The sequence below is a fragment of the Sorex fumeus genome, unplaced genomic scaffold, assembly GCF_029834395.1.
Source record: "Sorex fumeus unplaced genomic scaffold, SorFum_2.1 ptg000128l, whole genome shotgun sequence".
Taxonomy (NCBI): domain Eukaryota; kingdom Metazoa; phylum Chordata; class Mammalia; order Eulipotyphla; family Soricidae; genus Sorex; species Sorex fumeus.
Window position 1 is genome coordinate 37575800 of NW_026606185.1, and position 19177 is coordinate 37594976.

At 36.8% G+C, this 19177-nt stretch overlaps 1 protein-coding gene across 3 annotated transcripts in view; it reads left to right on the plus strand.

Moving 5' to 3' along the window:
- The window catches only part of DTNA (dystrobrevin alpha), a 356746-nt gene that overhangs the window by 215356 nt on the left and 122213 nt on the right, over positions 1 to 19177 (plus strand). For all 3 annotated transcript variants that reach the window (XM_056138272.1, XM_056138273.1, XM_056138274.1), the window contains exons 4-5: positions 8559 to 8626; positions 18317 to 18397. In XM_056138272.1, coding sequence (XP_055994247.1) covers positions 8560 to 8626; positions 18317 to 18397 — 148 coding nt within the window. In that variant the 5' untranslated portion in view covers position 8559. The remainder of the gene's footprint in view (positions 1 to 8558; positions 8627 to 18316; positions 18398 to 19177) is intronic.

Consider the following 19177-nt stretch of genomic DNA (forward strand, 5'->3'; position numbering starts at 1 on the left):
ATAGTTCCTTCTAAAATCAAAAGATTTTATATTTACCTTGTAAAAAAAATTGTTCTGACATAGAGAAAATTTCCAAGAACAGATGTAGGAATTTGAACAAAGAAGAACTTTTTATTTTATTTATTTATTTATGGCTTTTTGGGTCACATCCAGCGATGCACAGGGGTTACTCCTGGCTCTGCACTCAGGAATTACCCCTGGAAATGCTCAGGCGACCTGGGAATCCAACCCGGGTTGGCCTCATGCAAGGCAAACGCCCAACCCGCTGTGCTATCACTCCAACCCGTAAAGGAGATGTTTTTACATATTGAGTAGACTTTTCCTATAATCTTTTTATACCCTGCATTGACTGGACACTGTTTTTTGTTTGTTTGTTGTTTTGTTTTGTTTTTCCATGCTTGTTATTGACTCAAAGTCCACAAATGCATCATAATAGACATCATGGCCTCTCCTCACCTATTTCTCTTAGTCCCACTACATCATTGCCCTCCCATTTTCTTATCTCAATAAACTGTTTTTCCATGTAACCTCTGGAGCATATCAGCCACACCTGACCTCCCAGAACAAACCCAAGTCATTATTTCCTTTTCCAGTCAATCAGAACTGCCTTCTCACTGCATTGATCTCAACCTGGTGTTAAAAAGAAAGCAATTAAATTAATTACACTAATAGTGAACTTTTTGATTCTCCCAGGGAAATTTACATTTCTCAGAACATAACATTTTTCCAGCTTTATTGATGTACAATAAAAAAATGTACAAAAGAAAATTATAACATATTTCAAATATACAATGTGATGATTCTCCATATACAATGTGAAATTAGCCCCACAATTAAGTTAATTAACACATTCAGCATCTCACATGATTATTTTATGAAAATAATCATTGGAGGTTACTCTGGGTAGCACTCAGGGGACCACATGGTACAGAGGATCAAACTAGGGTCAGCCACATGAGGCAAGCACCTCAATCCCTTTACTATCTTTCTCTGGCCCTATACTTGTCTTTATTAATAATTGTCTATTTTGTTATTCTGAGTCATATTCACTAATAAACACTATAGCACTGTAGCACTGTCCTCCCGTTGTTCATCGATTTGCTCAAGCGGGCACCATTATCGTCTCCATTGTGAGTCTTGTTGTTACTGTTTTTGGCATATCGAATACGCCACAGGGAGCTTGCCAGGCTCTGCTGTGCGGGTGGGATACTCTCAGTAGCTTGCCAGGCTGTCCGAGAGGGATGGAGGAATTGAACCTGGGTTGGCCATGTGCAAGGCAAATGCCCTACCCACTGTACTATCACTCCAGCCCCACTAATAAACATAGAAATAAAAACGAATAGAGTAGCAGAGTTAAAGAAAATAACAAAAAGGGCAGGAAAGAAAAGTATCAGAGAAATGAAATAATAAAATGATGAAGAAAGAGAGAAGAATTGCAAAAGGTATATACTTACAAGTCTCTTTCAAAGTAAAATTGTGGCATTGTGCAACCCATTAATTCCAACAGGCCCAACTGCCCTCTGGCATCCACTAATCCTTTGAGTCTATTTTAGTTTGTGTGTGTGTTGACAAAGACCCTGGCCTGGCCTGTACCTGCCAGGATAAACAGAACAGTTCCCTTGAGCCTGATTTCATGGGATTCCATTGCAGTTTATTCTAAGAGATGCAGTAGACTCTACGAGATATATCTGGCCTTCGATCCTAATTTGATCAGTTGAACAATTACTTAATCCTTTGGAAATTGAATTTCCACATCAGCCAAATGGGAAAAATAACACCAATATTATTATGTTCTTTTATTAGCACAATGAGAAAATTTCTGCATAGTATTATTTTATATCCGGCTCGAAGGACGTTGGTTTTGGGGCTGGAGTGATAGCACAGTGGGTAGGGCGTTTGCCTTACAAGCAGCCAACATGGCCGACCCGAGTTCGATTCCTCCGCCCCTCTCGGAGAGCCCGGCAAGGTACCGAGAGTATTCGATGTGCCAGACACAGTAACAACAAAGTCTCCAATGGAGACGTTACTGGGCCCGCTCGAGCAAATCGACGATCAACGGGAGGGCCTTTACCTTTACCTTTTATTATTTTATTTGGTACAGAGTAAAATTTTTAGTATAAATGCTCATTGTTTTAAATATTGTCATAGGAACTCTGTCACTGTCACTGTCCTCCCGTTGTTCATCTATTTGCTCGAGTGGGCCCAGGAACTCTTACTACTATTATTAGCACAGCGGGTAGGGCGTTTGCCTTACAAGCGGCCAACATGGCCGACCCGAGTTCAATTCCTCCGCCCCTCTCGAAGAGCCCGGCAAGCTACCGAGAGTATTCGATATGCCAGACACAGTAACAACAAAGTCTCCAATGGAGACGTTACTGGGCCCACTCGAGCTCGAGTCAAGTTAGGGTTTCAGAAAAAAGACAGATTCTCTTACCCTATTGCAGAAAATAATATACGCTCCCGTCACTTTCTTTCCTAATTGAGAAACTCACCACTCAGGCTGAAAAAAGGGGGGGGGGGGGGAATTATAGAGTCCATTAAAATTGGGCTTTAAATTGAACTTAACCATCAAGATCCATCTTGATGTTCAATCCCTGTCCTACCTGTTTATTTTCTCCCCCCTTTTCCTCGTCTTCTCCAAGAAACCACACTTCTAGAAGTCCAGATAACAACACAATCAGAAGCAGCCCCATTTTGTTCCTCAGCATTAGAATTGGACAGGAGAGAATTTATTTCTTTGCTACTTCTAAAAAATCATCCAGAATGAAAGATGAGCTCAAATAATTTCAAATACCAGAAGTGTGCCAGTAACATTCTGAAGCACTTCGAAGTTATCAGATGTGAGTTTCTGCTTGACATTGGTTTGAGGAGCTCATCACCATCATCAGTTATCACTGATCCTCCTCACATATATACCACTGCCAGCCTTGCCCTTTCCCCAACAGTTACTATAAAGATGCTTCCAGGACTGGAGCAATAGTACAGTGGGTAGGACTTTTCCCTTGCACGGGGCCGACCTGGGTTCGGCCTGGGTCTCCTGTGCAGAACCAGGAGTAATTCCTGAGTGTGGAGTCAGGAGTCAGCTCTGAGCATTGCCAGGTGTGACCCAAAAAACAAACAAAAAAAAACATTATAAAAAAAATGCTTCCAGTGATTGATATTACTCTTCAGCAATAATTCGTGCCTCTGTAAAATAAAACTGCCTTTGATTCTTACGAAAATGTGTCTTCCTTCCTTTCACCCAGCCTATGTTTACTTAATGAACATAATTTCTTTTGTGCGTCCTTGGATAGCTGTTATAACCAAGGTGGTAAACCCTTAGTTTTCAGTCTTTCTATATCTGCAAACTGCACTAGTCCATTAACTGGCGGTTGAAGACTAATTTCCTAAACTTCAAGGAAATTACAGAGGCTAGAGAGATAGTTCAGAGAGAAGGATGTTTACCTTTCACGTGACCAGTGCAGGTTAGATTCCTCAGCATCCCAGATGGTCCCCAGAGCCCCACCAACATAGCTAGGAGTAAACCCTTATTTCACTGGGTGTAACCCAAAAACCAAAAATGAAATAATAAAAGCATGTATTCTCAGCTTGAATCTCAGGTTTAATAGATGGATCCAAAGGTTTGTTATTTTGGTTAGAGTCCTTCCAAGCTAGTGAGAGGCAGTGGAGAACCTCTATGATGGGTACTTCCCAGGCCTGATGACCAATCCAGTTGGTCATTACATCAAATAGTGAACTAACATCCATTTCCTCTGCCAGTCCCCAAGTTCCCAAAGTACAGGATGATGTTGCAAGTGGAAGAAAAAGTAAGAAACACATTTGAGCTATTTATTTTAGCAGCAGCATTTCCCTTCTTTCAGAGTCTCATATAGATAAAGAACTAGAACGTAAAAGAAAATAGTTATACTTTGCCTCAGGAAGGAGTTCTGGGTATCTTTTTTTCTTATTTGCCGAAGATAAGGAGTAGAGTGTAAATCCGGGATAGTCATATCAAAGCCTTCTTTCATTAACAGAACTGGAAATGTACCCCCAATAAAGACATTAAAAGAGGGACAGAGCTTGAAATAACCTTCATTGTAATTATTAACTTTAGAAGTGTTGCAGTTGGTGATTTCTAAACCCAACATCTTTCTGTCATTCATCTGGAGCAAAGTGGAGGAAAATAAAGCATGGTGACTGTCCTACTATATTAATACAAGACTAAAAGTGTTTGCTAACATGGAGCAGAAGCAAAACAGCCAGACATTTTGAAAAACACTGTTGGCCTTCACTGCTTTAAATTGTGAGAGTGTGAATCTATGTGTGAATTGTGTTTATATGTGTCTCTGTTTACATAATTCTGGACACTGGAAATTATTTTAATCCCTGTGGTTATTTATAGTATATCAGTATTTTCAAATAGGAGGTTTCCATTAATAAATAGCATGCAAAAGAATGTCTTCATGACATTTGAGTGGACTCCTATTTTTGACCCATTGTCAATTTCTAGATTCTATCTCCTTTTCAGTTTATCATCCTCAGAAAATCCCAATTTGTATTGAATGGTAGAAACTGCAAGACAATGACTGTTAATAAGAATCTAGAGCTAGTTAGTTAGAAACTTGAAGATTCAAAGGGAAAAAAAATATGTTGATGTCTTCAGAAAAAAAATTATGTTGATGTCTTCTCTGTCAGAAATGTGTATTTGGGATTTGTCACTTATGTTTTGCAATGGTCACTAGGACAGGGTAACTCCTGCCTGAATCTCAGTAGTTTGGCTATAGCTTACGAATAATAACACCTCCCTGACCTCCTCACAAAGTTCTAAAGGACAGTATTTTATAATATACAGAGAATTTATAAGATCCTCTCTTTAAACCTTCTGTGTCATGTGTGATAAAAATGCTGTCTATTATGGAGGATGTTGGATTAAAGACCTCTCATGAAAGAGGTAACTCAAGTTGAGGTATTTAAATGTGAATTTATTCTCATGATACCAGAATGCAGTCTACATTCCTACTAACACTGTGCTCTATATTTGAGTTTATTCTTTCATTCTTAGGTGGGAGGTAGTGAAAGAGCACCTACACAGTGCTTAGGGAACAAGGGACACTCTTAGAGCTATTTCACCAGACTTCTATGTTCTGGTGACACTGGGGGCCACTAGGGCCACATTCCACGCACAGTACTGGGTGCTCCAGGGATACACTAGACATGTGCCCCTTGGCACTGGGCAGTCTCCCCAGCCCCTTTTCTCTGGTTCCTTTTGCTTCTCTCTGAGCACTGTGTAGGTGCTCTTTCACTACCTCCCACCTAAGAATGAAAGTTCTAGGAAATAAATGCCTGAGGGGTCCATTGCTTACTCTTTCTTTTTACCTGTATTTAATTTTACATAATTTTGTGGTAAATTCTATGCTTGTAAGCATCTCAGCTGCATGAAGGAACAACAGAAGCCACCAAATAAGACCTGTTTGTGGCCTATGTATTTCAAGATATTAGTATTATCATTGATGGCTTTTGTTTTCCCCTTTAAAATAATTTAGGTACCTGTTGTTAATACTAAAATGTATAAAAAGCATATTTCTTATAGTTTTAAAGGCAAGATTTCTCTTTGTTAATGCATACACCTTCCTCCTTCCCCTATCAAAATCTTTCCCTAAAGTTTTGCTCTTCTCTCTTTCCAAACAATGGAACAAGAATTGTATATCTCAAGTCCCACTTTTCAGAGAAATTGGAAACTAAGGTGCCCATAGTGATGCTTCTTGCCTTTTTAATTCATAGACTTCTATTCATTGTTCCTGAGTTCCTCTATTGAATCAACGTAAGCTGTTAACTATTAACTATATTTTACAATTATGACTATAATCAATGACTATTAAAGGAGTGTTCTCAATTTTATTTAACAATGCTGCTTCCCAGGAAACTCTGAAGATAAAACAGAACATGTGTTATTTTCTTTTATAGCTTTAATTATATTCTGTGCTTTCTATTATTTCATAATATTGGGAGGTTTTTTCCTGATAAACTACATGTTTTACTTAGAAGTGAGACTTAGTGCTATTGCTTTAATGGTGATACTTTCCTGGATTAATTAACCAAAAATGGTTATCAATAGAAGAAAAGGTAGTCTACCTTTATTTCAGCTGTTTCATTAGACATGATTTTGCTTCATAAATGCATACTTTTAGATGATAATAAATATACATTATCTTCTCTACTTCAAATAATCTCTGAGATCAGTACAATTTGAATTTCATTCTCCTACAAATCTATTTTTGGCAATACAATTGAAAGTTCATTTCATGGAAAGCAAATTTAGCTCAGATTTTTATTTTCTCTCTCTTTCTCTTCTTTTTCTTTCATTCACTTGTTTAATAAATAATAACTGGACATAGAATTTATTGGTTGGATTTTCTAACCACTGTGAAGAATTTTAAATGTCTAAGATTACTGCCCTCAAAATTCTTATGGAGATATATACAAAAAGTGAACTTGAAAAAGAGATGTCACAAATGAGTACAGACAGGCCTTTTTCAAGTTCAGAAGCCAGTTTCTACCTTCCTGGCATTTTCAGTCAAAACCTTCCAACTTGCTATCCCTGATGATTTATTTTTAATGGCTCCTTTCATCTTTAGCCAACATATAGGCAGATGTAGGAACATTTCACTCTATCTCCTCTATTTCTACTACTCCAGCTCTACTTTTGAGGTCTTGAAATAAAAATTGGAGGCTATATCTAGAGTACTTTGTGAATGTCAGATATTATCTACCCATTCTCTCTGGATAAAGGAAGTTGGATTGTTTGAATCAAGCAAAAGACATTGCTCTCCAGATCTCTATGTATCAATCATATTGCACATTTAAAATCTCATGAAAGAAAAGTACTTGGCCAAGTTCAGTGGTAAATTATTTCCTCATTTGGGAAAGTTTATTGATAACTCGACTCCTTTCCAATTATTATTTATTTAGAGCTGACTCTAGTTTTATTATACCAATTGTGACCAGAACATAACTCACCATCAAGATTATTCCATGTCTTTTTATTTCCTGGCAAATAATCCTTGATTAAAATGGAGGTAATAAGTAGGACTATTTTATCATCAGTAAAATAATCCAACCAATCTTTTTAGAAATTTATTGGAGTTTTGAGAGGATAAACCTAAACTGAGGTCTGAAGGATAACTGCAAATGAGCGGGGTGTATAGAGATGGCAACCCAGATTTAAAAATTATTAAATTTTAAAAAATTTAAAAATTTTGTAACAAATATGGACAAAGACTCATATTTGTAAAAGAATAGGGGTCATGAAAGATAGCACTGTAGCACTGTCCTCCCGTTGTTCATCGGTTTGCTTGAACAGGCACCAGTAACGTCTCACAACAAATTGTGAGACTTGTTGTTACTGTTTTTGGCATATCAAATACATCACTGGGAGCTTGCCAGGCTCTGCCATGTGGGCGAGATACTCTCAGTAGCTTGCCGGGCTCTCCGAGAGGAGTGAAGGAATTGAACCCAGGTTGCCTCGTGTAAGGCAAAAACCCTACTTGCTGTGCTATCGCTCCAGCCCCATGGAAGATAAGTAGAAAAAAAAATCAATTTTGTCAATGATGCCCATATCTCAAAGTAAGGGAAAAAAGTGGGTGGGGTGAGTAGGAAGCCAAATGATAATTTTATACATATACATGTATATGCTCCTATGTGTGAAAGAGGCAGTTTTTGCTTTTCAGAGTATAACTAGATATAATAAACTTCATATCCACCAATCTATAAAAACATTTATATTTAACCCTCAGTCTTCTACCTGATTAAGTCCCATTTCCATATTTTAATCATTATTTTTATTTTGCCTCAAGTCAATTTTAATCTTTATATCTTTGGATATATAGATTGGATATATAGATATATCTGTTTTAACTGCTAGCATTTTCATCATACTTTTTAAGAGTTTCACTGAAGACAAGAGTATGATTATAGAGTCGTAAACCTAACAACCTTGCATGAAATTATGATATACTAGAAAACTGTTGCAGTTTCTAATCACTTGTCTTAAATAAATATTTTTTAAATGCCCTGTTTGTCAATGAGAGTTGGGGTGTACAGGGAAAGCTTGCACAGAACTTGGGGAAGGCTGTGTTAACCCTTGAGTTCAAACGTCTTCCCATATACTTTATTGAGTTCCTGAGACACTCAGTCTCTTTATTTGTTGAACAGAGTCTGTAATGTCCACTCTTCATAGGTGTGGGCAAAATTAGAATAAATATTGTACCTAAAATTAATCACCTAATATATGGTAGATCGTCATACTTAATTATACCATGAGATCACCTGCTAATGTAGCTATTTTTACGTTAGAAAAGGAAAATTATGTAATCTCTCCAACCAGTACAATATTATTCTCAATATAATAAAATATATACAGCAATTTAGTAAAAGTAAAGCTATTCTTTTGAAATTTGGTTTTAAATAGTCTTTTTCTCTGAGTTTGTGGCATAACTTCAACAAATGTTGAACAGAAATGGCATTTTTTTCTCATTGGTGCAAGGAAAATACTATACATTGTAATCATTTTTTTCTTATAGAATGATTGAAGATAGTGGGAAAAGAGGAAATACCATGGCAGAAAGAAGACAGTTGTTTGCAGAAATGAGTAAGTATGAAATTTTTAAGGAACATCCTATAGCGTTCACAAAATATTCATGAAAATACTAGAAATAACTACTTAGTTCTTAAGGCATTTGCACTTTTCCTTAAGATTCTAAATTGCTTGCATGAAATACATATTTGAATATTTTTTTCTCCTATTGGTAAGTTAAATTTTGCTACTTGACTTGTTAGTGAGTTGTTAAAATGTTACTTGACTATATATCTTATATTAAAAAATATGGTCTTATATATACACACATTAAATATTAGTAATAAATATTTCATATAACCTACTGAACTCTAAAGGCTATTTTTATCTCCCTGCATTATCATAATCTCTGGATATTGCAAGACTAAGTCAAACTTGTGAAATAAATTGAACAAAACCTATAAAATTATATCATATGGTCATAGGAAAAAGGTGTCAGTTACGATGACCCAACCAAATATATTAGCTATTATTTGTATATGATGTGTGTGTCTGGGTGTGGGTGAGATCTGTTCTACAAACCAGAACCTAGAAGATTTAAATTTAGTTAAAAGTTTGAAAGGGAATAGAGATAACTAAGCAAACCAAACCAACTCCAGTAAAGACATCCATGAAACAAAAAGTATTGGTTGATATGAATACATGATTGTCATATAGGCAGCTGGCATATTGTCTCCCTATGGGTTATTTTTCTTACTTATAAGGAAAAAGAACTTGACATGGGGTTAGAGGAGGGGACAGGAAAAAGCACATCTTAAATAAAGTGTATTAAAGAAAAAATTATTCTTATTGTATTTATTTATTTTTTAAGTTCAGTTATCTTTTGTTTTAACAGTCACAGAGTTGATCATGATTGGGTTTCAGTCATAAATGTTCCAACACCCATCTCTTCACCACTGTACATTTCCCACCACCAGTATCCCCAGTTTCCCTCCCGCCCCCTATATTTTCCTCTATATTTTCCTCTCCTCCATACATAAAAAATGAGGATAAGCAGAAGTGAGTTTAAGCCTTTTCCCCTGCAGACAGTAGACAAAATTAGGTTTTTATTGAAGATTGGAACTGATTGGCATACATAAGATAAAGAAAATTTCCAGGTAAGATTCATATTTTACTTTATCTTCTCCTAACACTAACAGTGTTAGAACTAATAAAGAGAGAAGAAAATTAAAATCAATGTGAAAAATCGCACTTATGCTTCTGTTCTTTATACTTTTGAATAAATGTCTAAATTGTCCATGATATTTTTAGACTTGGAGTTTTAGCCACACTTTTATAGACCATGTTTGATGCTGCATCTTGTTTTATGACTTGCCTGGTCATCTGGAATAGTGACCTTGTTGGTACAAATCTGACAGAACCAGTGACTAGCTACTGCCTGCTGTTTTAGACAGTATCAAAACTGGCATGTCATAGGTTCTTAGACTGAAAAAGCAGGAGCCATGTATATTATGAGTCAGTGATTAGTCAGATTAACTAAAAATATATATTAGCACTTAGTAGATCTTGGCTAGAGCAATAGCACAGCGAGTAGGGTGTTTACCTTGCACATGACCAACCTGGGTTCGATTCCTCTGTCCCTGTCGGAGAGTCCCGCAAGCTACCGAGGGTATCCCACCCTCACGGCAAAGCCTGGCAAGCTCCCCTTGGCATATTCAATATGCCAGACACAGTAACAACAAGTCTCACAATGCAGACGTTATAGGTGCCCGCTCGAGCAAATCTATGAACAATGGGAGGGCAGTGCTACAGTGCTACAGTAGATCTTGGATAAAACCTTTGAATTTTACATTGTTATATTAAAGAGTTTATTAGGCAACACTCTAAGAATATTAAAAGTATGCATATTCAAATGCATACTTTTGAATGCATTTGTTTTTATCTCCCTGCATTATCATAATCTCTGGATATTGCAAGACTAGGTCAAACTTGTGAAATAAATTGAACAAAACCTGTAATATTTCAAATATTTTGTAAATACCTATTTGAGTGTTAATACATGACCTCAAGTTTCTCCTGGACCTCATGCAGTTCCTGCCACAAATACATGTTTCATAAATGTTTTTAATTAAAAGCATCCATCTTAAATAAAGATCAATTGTATAGCTGTAGAAAGGAACAGCTGTACACTTCTAATTGAAACTTAGGAAAATCGTGCATTCATTTATCAAATAGTGACTTTATCTTTTAATAAAATCTTTTGTACTTTATTAAATATTTTGAGTACCTTTAAGTAACGATCAAATCAGAATAGTTAGTAAGCCACACAAATATATAGATTTTTCCCTTGCATTTACTATGTGATAGAATAAGAGGGTGTTGTGAATTTGTCAGTAAGCATTGTGATTATTTAAATTAAATGGGACTTGTCCACAGTAAGTGGGCTTCTTTAGGACAAAAAGTTGGCCAGTTTTAAAGAAGAAAGTGATTTTGGGAGTTCCACCAACAAACAAAACAAAACAAAATGAAGGAGAAATGTCATGTCACTAAGAGTACACTAAATAGTTGAAAACAACAAGGTTACCCTAATTCTATCAACAGAACACCAAAGAAATAAATGGAAATTATTTCAGATGAAACTGGCATAAAGATGTATAAAGCAACTTCTCCCAGGAGTCTGGGACATATCAACAGCAAATTTAAAAGGCAGCAGAAATTTATAAATCACTTCAGTTGAGCATTGTCTAGCAATAGTAATTTTAGGCTTGGGGTTTGTTATTGTAATTGTTGTTGTTGTTTTGTTGATTTTGTCTTTTAAACACACCAGGTGGTACTCAGACCTTACTCCTGGCTCTGCACTCAGGGATCACTCCTGGTGGGTTTAGGGGACCAAATGGGGTACCAGGGATCGAACCCAGGTCAGCCACATGCAAGGCAAACATCCTACCCATTATACCTTTCAATAATATTTTTAAACAGCAGAAGAGAGTGCCATAGAGTTTCTTGTTTTGAAACTTATAACGTCAAAGAAAAATTGCATGTGATCCAGTTAAGAAGGCAAAGAAAGACTACATTCAAGATAATTATAAGAGAGAAAAAAAGGTTGAGTGAATTTAGTCACAGGGGTGAACTAGTGCCTGAATACTGAGGGCTGTGAATAAGGAAGTTTGTGGGATTTGTTTGTCAGTTGTCACAATTAGGAAATTAGGCTCCTACCCTTCCAGGAAACTGGGAGATTTTCTTCAATGATTCCTTTCAAAGGAACCGCTTCCAGATCCTTCAGAAACTCATTCTGGGCTATAAAACTAGCTAGAGCCAGAGACTTCCATCTCAAAGGAACAAAGACTATACAATGGAAAGTTTTCTCATGTAAATGCTGGAAGGAAAAAAAGGTCAAGAGGTCTCAAGTCAGGAAGAAGCTTACCTAAAGTTTTAGTGGAATTGAGGGAACCTTAAGTTTATCTGGTCTGTGAAAGAGACAAAGAAACTATCAATTGTTATATAAAAAAAAAAGTAAAAAGAAATTTTGCAAGTTCATGTTTAGCAGGTTCATCTTGTACTCAGATCATTACTACAAGCAACAGAAGCAGAAACAAAAAAGGGTGAAACTAAGGGCAACTAAGTGACTCACAAAGTACAAGCAAATAAACAAAAAAGAATAGCCATACAGGCATATATACAAATTTAAAACCTGAGTAATTGCCTACATTAATTACAAAAGAGCAAATCACCTTTAATTTAAAAAAATTTTCTTCTGTATAATAGCTTAATTACCAGTTTATTTAGTTCCATTGATTAAAATTGAAAAGATTTGGGTTGGTCTTGCTTTCTGTATCCACAAGGTGGGTCAGACTTGGTCACTTTATTACTTCCCAGGAATTTCACTGCCATGATGGGGGGAGTGGGGGGTGGATTGGAGGAACCTTCCTTAAACTACCTGCCCACATCAACTCACATCGACTGACTTCGACCTCTCACAGATAAATTGTCTGCTCCTAGAATTAAAGTCTTTACTGTTTTGTGCTTGGAGCACGTTGGGTTTGTCTTGTATAACCCTTGTGAACAGGTTCATGTCACTGTTATAAACTTCTCAAAGGCAAGTGCTGAACCCATTTACCTTAGAGACTGATTCAGTATTGGTTTATAAGCCCGCAGGTTATGGGAATAGCAGGTTTTGATGAGAGGAAAGTATTTGGAAAGCACACTTTCAGAAGAAGGGAGGCCATCTAACACAATGGAAAAGGGCCTGGGTAGAAAGGAAAATAATACTGCCGACTTTTAAACCAAGGAGTGGCCAAAAATTAAAGCAAGGCAAACAAAGGTATAGGTACTCAGCAAACATTGCTGAATTATTTGAAGGCAGACACAGTGTTAGTTACAGTCAACATGTACATAGTTGCAATGGAATCTAGAATTTGATTTTGCAGTGTATTCTAGGAAAACTGATTTTAAAAATTCAGAGGGAAAAAAAATACATGAATAGACCAACTAACTGTCAGAGGCCATGGTAGGGATTATTTTTATTTACATCTTTATTTCTCATGTCCTACAGTTTGTTTTAACGGTACAAATCAACACGAATCACCATTCTGGAAAGTTCTAAGTCACCACCTAGTCTGGCATCACACTTCTGACCACTCTCTCCATTTCTTTTTTTTTTTTAATGTAGGAATACTGTTATTTATTCAGCCACTGATTAACTGATTGAATTGAGCATAAACTCCACCTTAATTTTTTTTCAATTTTTAAAATTTTATTTATTGAATCACCATGAGAGTAGTTACAAAGCTTTCAGGTTTAAGTCTCGGTCATGAAACACCCGTACCTTCACCAGTGCCCATTCTCCACCCCCAAAAACCCCAGTAAGTCCCCATGCCACACCCTTCCCCTACCTGTGGGGCAGATGATTTCCACATTACTCTCTCTCTCTCTATTTTGATTACATTCAATATTTTGACATCAGACACACATTATTTGAGATTTTGCCAACACTCAGATCTGCTGAAAAGGCAACAGTAGACAATTTGTTTTCTATTGCTTGTTTTGAATAACATATGATACTTTCTCCCATTTCTGTCTCTAGACTGAGGCAATAGCACAGCGGGAGGGCGTTTGCCAGCCTGGCCAAACTGGGTTCGATTCCTCTGCCCCTCTCAGAGAGCCCGGCAAGCTACCGAAAGTATCTCACCCACACAGCAAAGCCTGGAAAGCTATCTGTGTCGTATTCAATATGCCAAACACAGTAACAAATCTCAAAATGGAGACGTTACTGGGCCCGCTAGAGCAAATGGATGAATGGGAGGACAATGACAGTGACAATAGCCTCCTGATCCCAAGGCATGCTATATCAAAGTTTTGTTCATGACCAATTCTCTTTTCATATATTATTTGACTTTCAAGGGCTGGAGTGATAGCACAGTGGGTAGGGCATTTGCCCTGCATGCGGCCGGCTAGACCAACCAGAGTTTGATTCCTCCGCCCCTCTTGGAGAGCCCAGCAAGCTACCAAGAGTATCTCGCCCTCATGACAAAGCCTGGCAAGCTCCCCATGACATATTTGATATGCCAAACACAGTAACAACATCTCACAGTGGAGACATTACTGGGCCTGCTCCAGCTAATTGATGAACAATGGGAAGACAGTGCTACAGTGCTACTATTTGACTTTCAAAACTTAACCCTTATTGTAGGACTTTCAAATATTCTAGAAATCCTCCAGGCCACTCCCATAATCTCATCAGCCAGTTTATTTAGACTATCTAAAAACTAAATACTAGTGCTCACCAAGATTCTACTTAATATTCATGATTTCATTCATTCTCTGGGAAAGAACCAACCAAAATAGATCTTCCAGTCACCTTACTGATCCTTTTTAGCAAAACAGAGGATTGGTTAAATCCTCATCATAAATTAGAGGAGAGCAGATGGTGAGCTGTTGTTCCTATGCGTCAATTTTTCATCCCTCTTTACTGCATCTGGGAGAGTTATACTTTGGCTAAATTGCCACAGAAACTAACTAGAAAATTTAACTGTCATTTTACACCCAAGGCTTGAATCCCTATTCTGAAAAATGTATACAAATAATCTGTGTCCCCAATGTCTTCTTTTAAGCAAGTGTTTGTTAGTATTGGAACTCTTCCTGATTGTTGAACCAAGCTCATCAATAATAACACTACTTTCTTAGTGTAGTCTAGGAGAAAAGACTACAGATTCAGATATATCTAATAGTCTTATCTTTGATTGTTCCTCATTCCAGAGAGTTTATTTCCTTTATGAGTTTCACAGATTTATACAGGACATAAATATTGAAATACCAGTAACAACATTTTGTTTGTTTTGGGTAAAGTAAGTAAAGTAAGTCAGGTCTTACTCCTGGCTCTGCACTCAAGGATCACTCCTAGTGGGTCTTGGGGAACCATGTGGTGCTAGGGATTGAACCCAATTCACCGCGTGCATGGCATAGTAATAACATTTTTTAAAATAGCAATTTAGAAGCATGAGCTAAAAATAAAAGAAGGAAATTTTATTTCAGGACCACATAAATATAAAATATAAATATTAAATCCAACTTTGCCTCCTAATAAACTTTCAATAGTAAGTAGAAAAGGCCTTATCTAATATATTTTGGGGTGGTTTTGAAACTAGAAATTTCAGGCTTAATAAAAGTCAGAAGAGTTATTTATAATTTAGAAATTACATTAGTAAATATTCACAAAAGATGATAATGATTTCTTTCTATATGTTTTAAATAGACACGGAAGTGGGCTGCTGCATTTGACTTTTGTACCTATCATTTTAAGGAGATATCGGGCAGCCATAGAATAGGGTTCTAAAATGGGTAAGGGTTTTAAAACCATGTCAGATGATAATGAGGAAAACAAAAGCAACTTTTATGCATTGAAGCTCTGTTGCTGCCCTGATCTGTGATGGACACAATTGAAATGATTTCAGAGTTGAGTATCTACAAAATCAAAAGGTCAAAGGGAAGGCACAGCCCTCTCTAAACTTTAAATTCCATCAAGAGAGGGCTTTTTGTACAAAATCTTCACCTGATGACAAAAAATGATAACTCCTGCCCAATGCTTAAAAAATTAATTATCAAATGCAGGGCAAAAAGATTACAGGGCTCCAGAGGGGAAACTAGATCAAATGGATTGATGACTCAGGGAGGCAAATTAAAGTTCAAACATTTCATATACATTTATCATTTATTGTTGCTCAGCAAGGCATAGCAGGCCATTTAAGGAGGCCCATCTGTTGTTAACCACTCGCTGTGTATCAACTATAGAGTTTGTCCTAAAAGTTGTTAACTATTTTGCCCACTATAAACATGAGAAAATTAAATGTTTTGTAAAAAAATTGATGAAATTCACTTAATAATAAATGACAGATAAGAAGTTCACACAATTTTATAAAATTCACACAATAAGAAAAGGAAGTGACAAATTCAAGTTGATTGAATTTATTTTGGGGGTGGTGAAAGAATTTGAGGCCACACCCTGCAGTGCTCAGAAGCTATTTCTATCTCTGTAATCAGGAGTGACCCCTAACAGTGCAAGGATAATCATATCCATGCCAGGGTTAGCCATTTGCAAGAAACGCTCCTTACTCTTTGTATTACCTCTTCCGATGGTAAAGCAGACTGACTGTAAAGTCCACTTATTATCACTGCTATAATCATCCACTCTATCATTGGAAATAATCGTACCATGCCTTTGGCTAAATGTTCATCTCATCTGTCACTGTCCTCCTGTTATTCATCAATTTGCTCGAACGGGCCCAGAAACGCCACCAGTCTGAGATTTGTTGTTACTGTGTTTGGCATATTGAATACATCACGGGTAGCTTGCCAGGCTTTGCCATGTGGGTACAGTACTCTTGGTAGCTTGCCGGGCTCTCCGAGAGGGGCAGAGGAATTGAACCCGGCTTGGCTGGGTCAGCCACGTGCAAGGCAAATACCCAACCGCTGTGCTATCGCTCCAGTCCATAAAAAAAAATAAGGAAATTTCTAGATTGGGTAAAGGAAAGTTCTTACCTACTTTACAATTCCAAGTGCTCAAAACCAAAGAAACTATTTGTCAAGTAATATATTCTGATGATAATGAGTTTTAATGATTGTCCTTATAACACCATATAGTGTTAGGAGTATTTATGGAATTTTCAACCGACCTACTGATAAAAATAAGTGTATTATCAATGATTAACAAAGGGTTTGAAAAAAATTAGTCTGAGTTGAAGAAATATGGCAAGTTTCAGAGAGGGATACTTGCTAATTCATTTTTTATTTTATTAGGAAAATACTTAATTGGTCTCGTGATATAGTTACTTCTAAATAAGATCATTTCCTTGCTACCCTAATAATTGCATTATAAAATGCTTGTATAATAGTTACTAATAAAGTTCAAAACATTTCCAAAAAAGCTATCTCCATATAGTTATTAAGAACCATAAACTTGGGACTGAAGAAAACCAAATGTATAGAAGAGATAATAGAGAGTGGCTAACAGTCTATTATATCCTAAATCCAGTCTAAAGATTAGCACATTCAAAGAGGTAAAAGAGGATTCAGAGACATATGACAGCAGGTAGGATATCTGTCTTGCACATTGCCAACCCAGGTTCAATCCCTAGCAACCCATAGGTTCCTGGAACCAACTAGGAATGGTCCCTGAATGCAGAACCAGGGAGTGTTATCAGGTGTGATCCCAAAACAAACAACAACAAAAACAAAATAGGAGGGTGATAGAGTAGAAAGATTATCAGGCAGGTAGCTGTAGACATAAAAGACATCCCATCTTCAACTTTAATCTAGTAGAGATTTGGGGTATATAAAATGGGAAAAGCCTTGATTGCTTTGTTTTGGACTTGAGACACACCTTAGGGTACTCAGGGGTTGCTCCTAGCAGCGTTCAGGAAATCATGGATACCAGGGACCATGAGTACTAGAAATGAACTCGAGTAGCCCACATACAAAGCATGTCCTCCAGCTCTTTGAGTTATCTTTCCAACCCAAAATGTATGTGAATACTTGAAAAGAGTATTTGGACCTACTGTTCAGCGCATCCAGAGCTATGCTGGACTCTTGATGAGATGGGTGAAAATAAGAAAATAGTACAAGAATATGGGGGAACATATTTTTCCATGTTTAGAAAAGTATCTCTTCTGAGGTTGACAGGAAAGATTGTTGGAGAGATGTTAGCAGTAATAATGAATATACTTACATAGAAGATAGTGGGGTAAAGTCAGTGTTCTCAGGTGTTTGGGTCTGTTTATACATTCATCCTTTCCAGAATTCTGTGAATAAGTAGTAGTATATAACCCTCATCTTCCTGAAGAGAAAACTAAGGTTGATCATAGCAATTGATATGTCATTCAAAAATGATCAATTCAGCACATGAAAACCTCATAACTAGATACTAGTGGTCAGTCCCAGCATATTATCAATGATTATCTGAGGAGATTACATTCTGATAGCACCTGCTTGTTTCAGACACAGCTTGAGCCAAACATCCTAGGGCTGAGGCTTTATCCTTTGGCCTCTGTATTTGGTTGGCTTCCAGACTTCCCATGTTGGAGACCTGTACTTTCTTTTCCTAGAATCTGCATTGTTCTAGAATGTATGGGGTCTGTAAATGTTTTAAAGTAATATTTGCCTTCAAATGAAATAATAAATTAAGTATACATTTCTTTAATTGTTTTATTTTATAAAAACTGTAAATTTCCTTCCACAACATGGCAAATCATATATGTCTTTTCTCCTCCCCAGGGGCTCAAGATCTGGACCGTATCCGACTTTCCACCTACAGAACAGCTTGCAAACTTAGATTTGTTCAGAAGAAATGCAACTGTAAGTATGTCAGTTGCTTGAACTGATTACTGTGATGAATCCTGTAGATTACATTGATTAGCTTCTTAAAGCTAGATTCTCTTGCTAGTATTGATAAAAATATGTTTGTACAGAATATTGTAAGACACAATTGGGAGAAAATATTACTAAGAAATTCCGAAGAAATAATTACTCTTATCTTCTAAAGTATTTAAAAGGACAGCCTGTGGATGTGTATTTATTTCTACTATTGTAACGATTAAACTCTGGATTTATGTGTATTTTATTATGTGTATTTATTTATTTATTTATTATGTGTATTTATGTGTATTTATTTCTACTATTGTAACGATTAAACTTGTTTCTTTCATCTAGTGGCATGATAAGGCAGTGCCATCAAAACATTGTTCAAAAATGTCATCTCAAACATGAATTTGGTACTCTACTAGGTATCAGGGAATGAGCAGTGTGGACTAAAATGGGCAGAGAGATATCGTGCTGAGCCCTAAAAAATTTTAGTTAGATGGTGGACACAGAGGCTGAGGCTCTTATCTTGTACACAGCTGAGCCAATTTGACCCCCAGGTACCAGCAGGAATGGTGACTGAGCACAGAACCAGGAATAAGCTGCCTGTGGCCCAACCTTTCCCCCACCCCGCCCACCACCACCTCCCCAAAAATTAGTAGTGGAAAGTTGTTTACTTTGCAGTGTATCTTACAGAATATCTGTTTTAAGATATGAAAAGATGCTATATTTATACAAAATAGACAAAATCAAGGTTCAAAGGAAGAAAATTTTGCC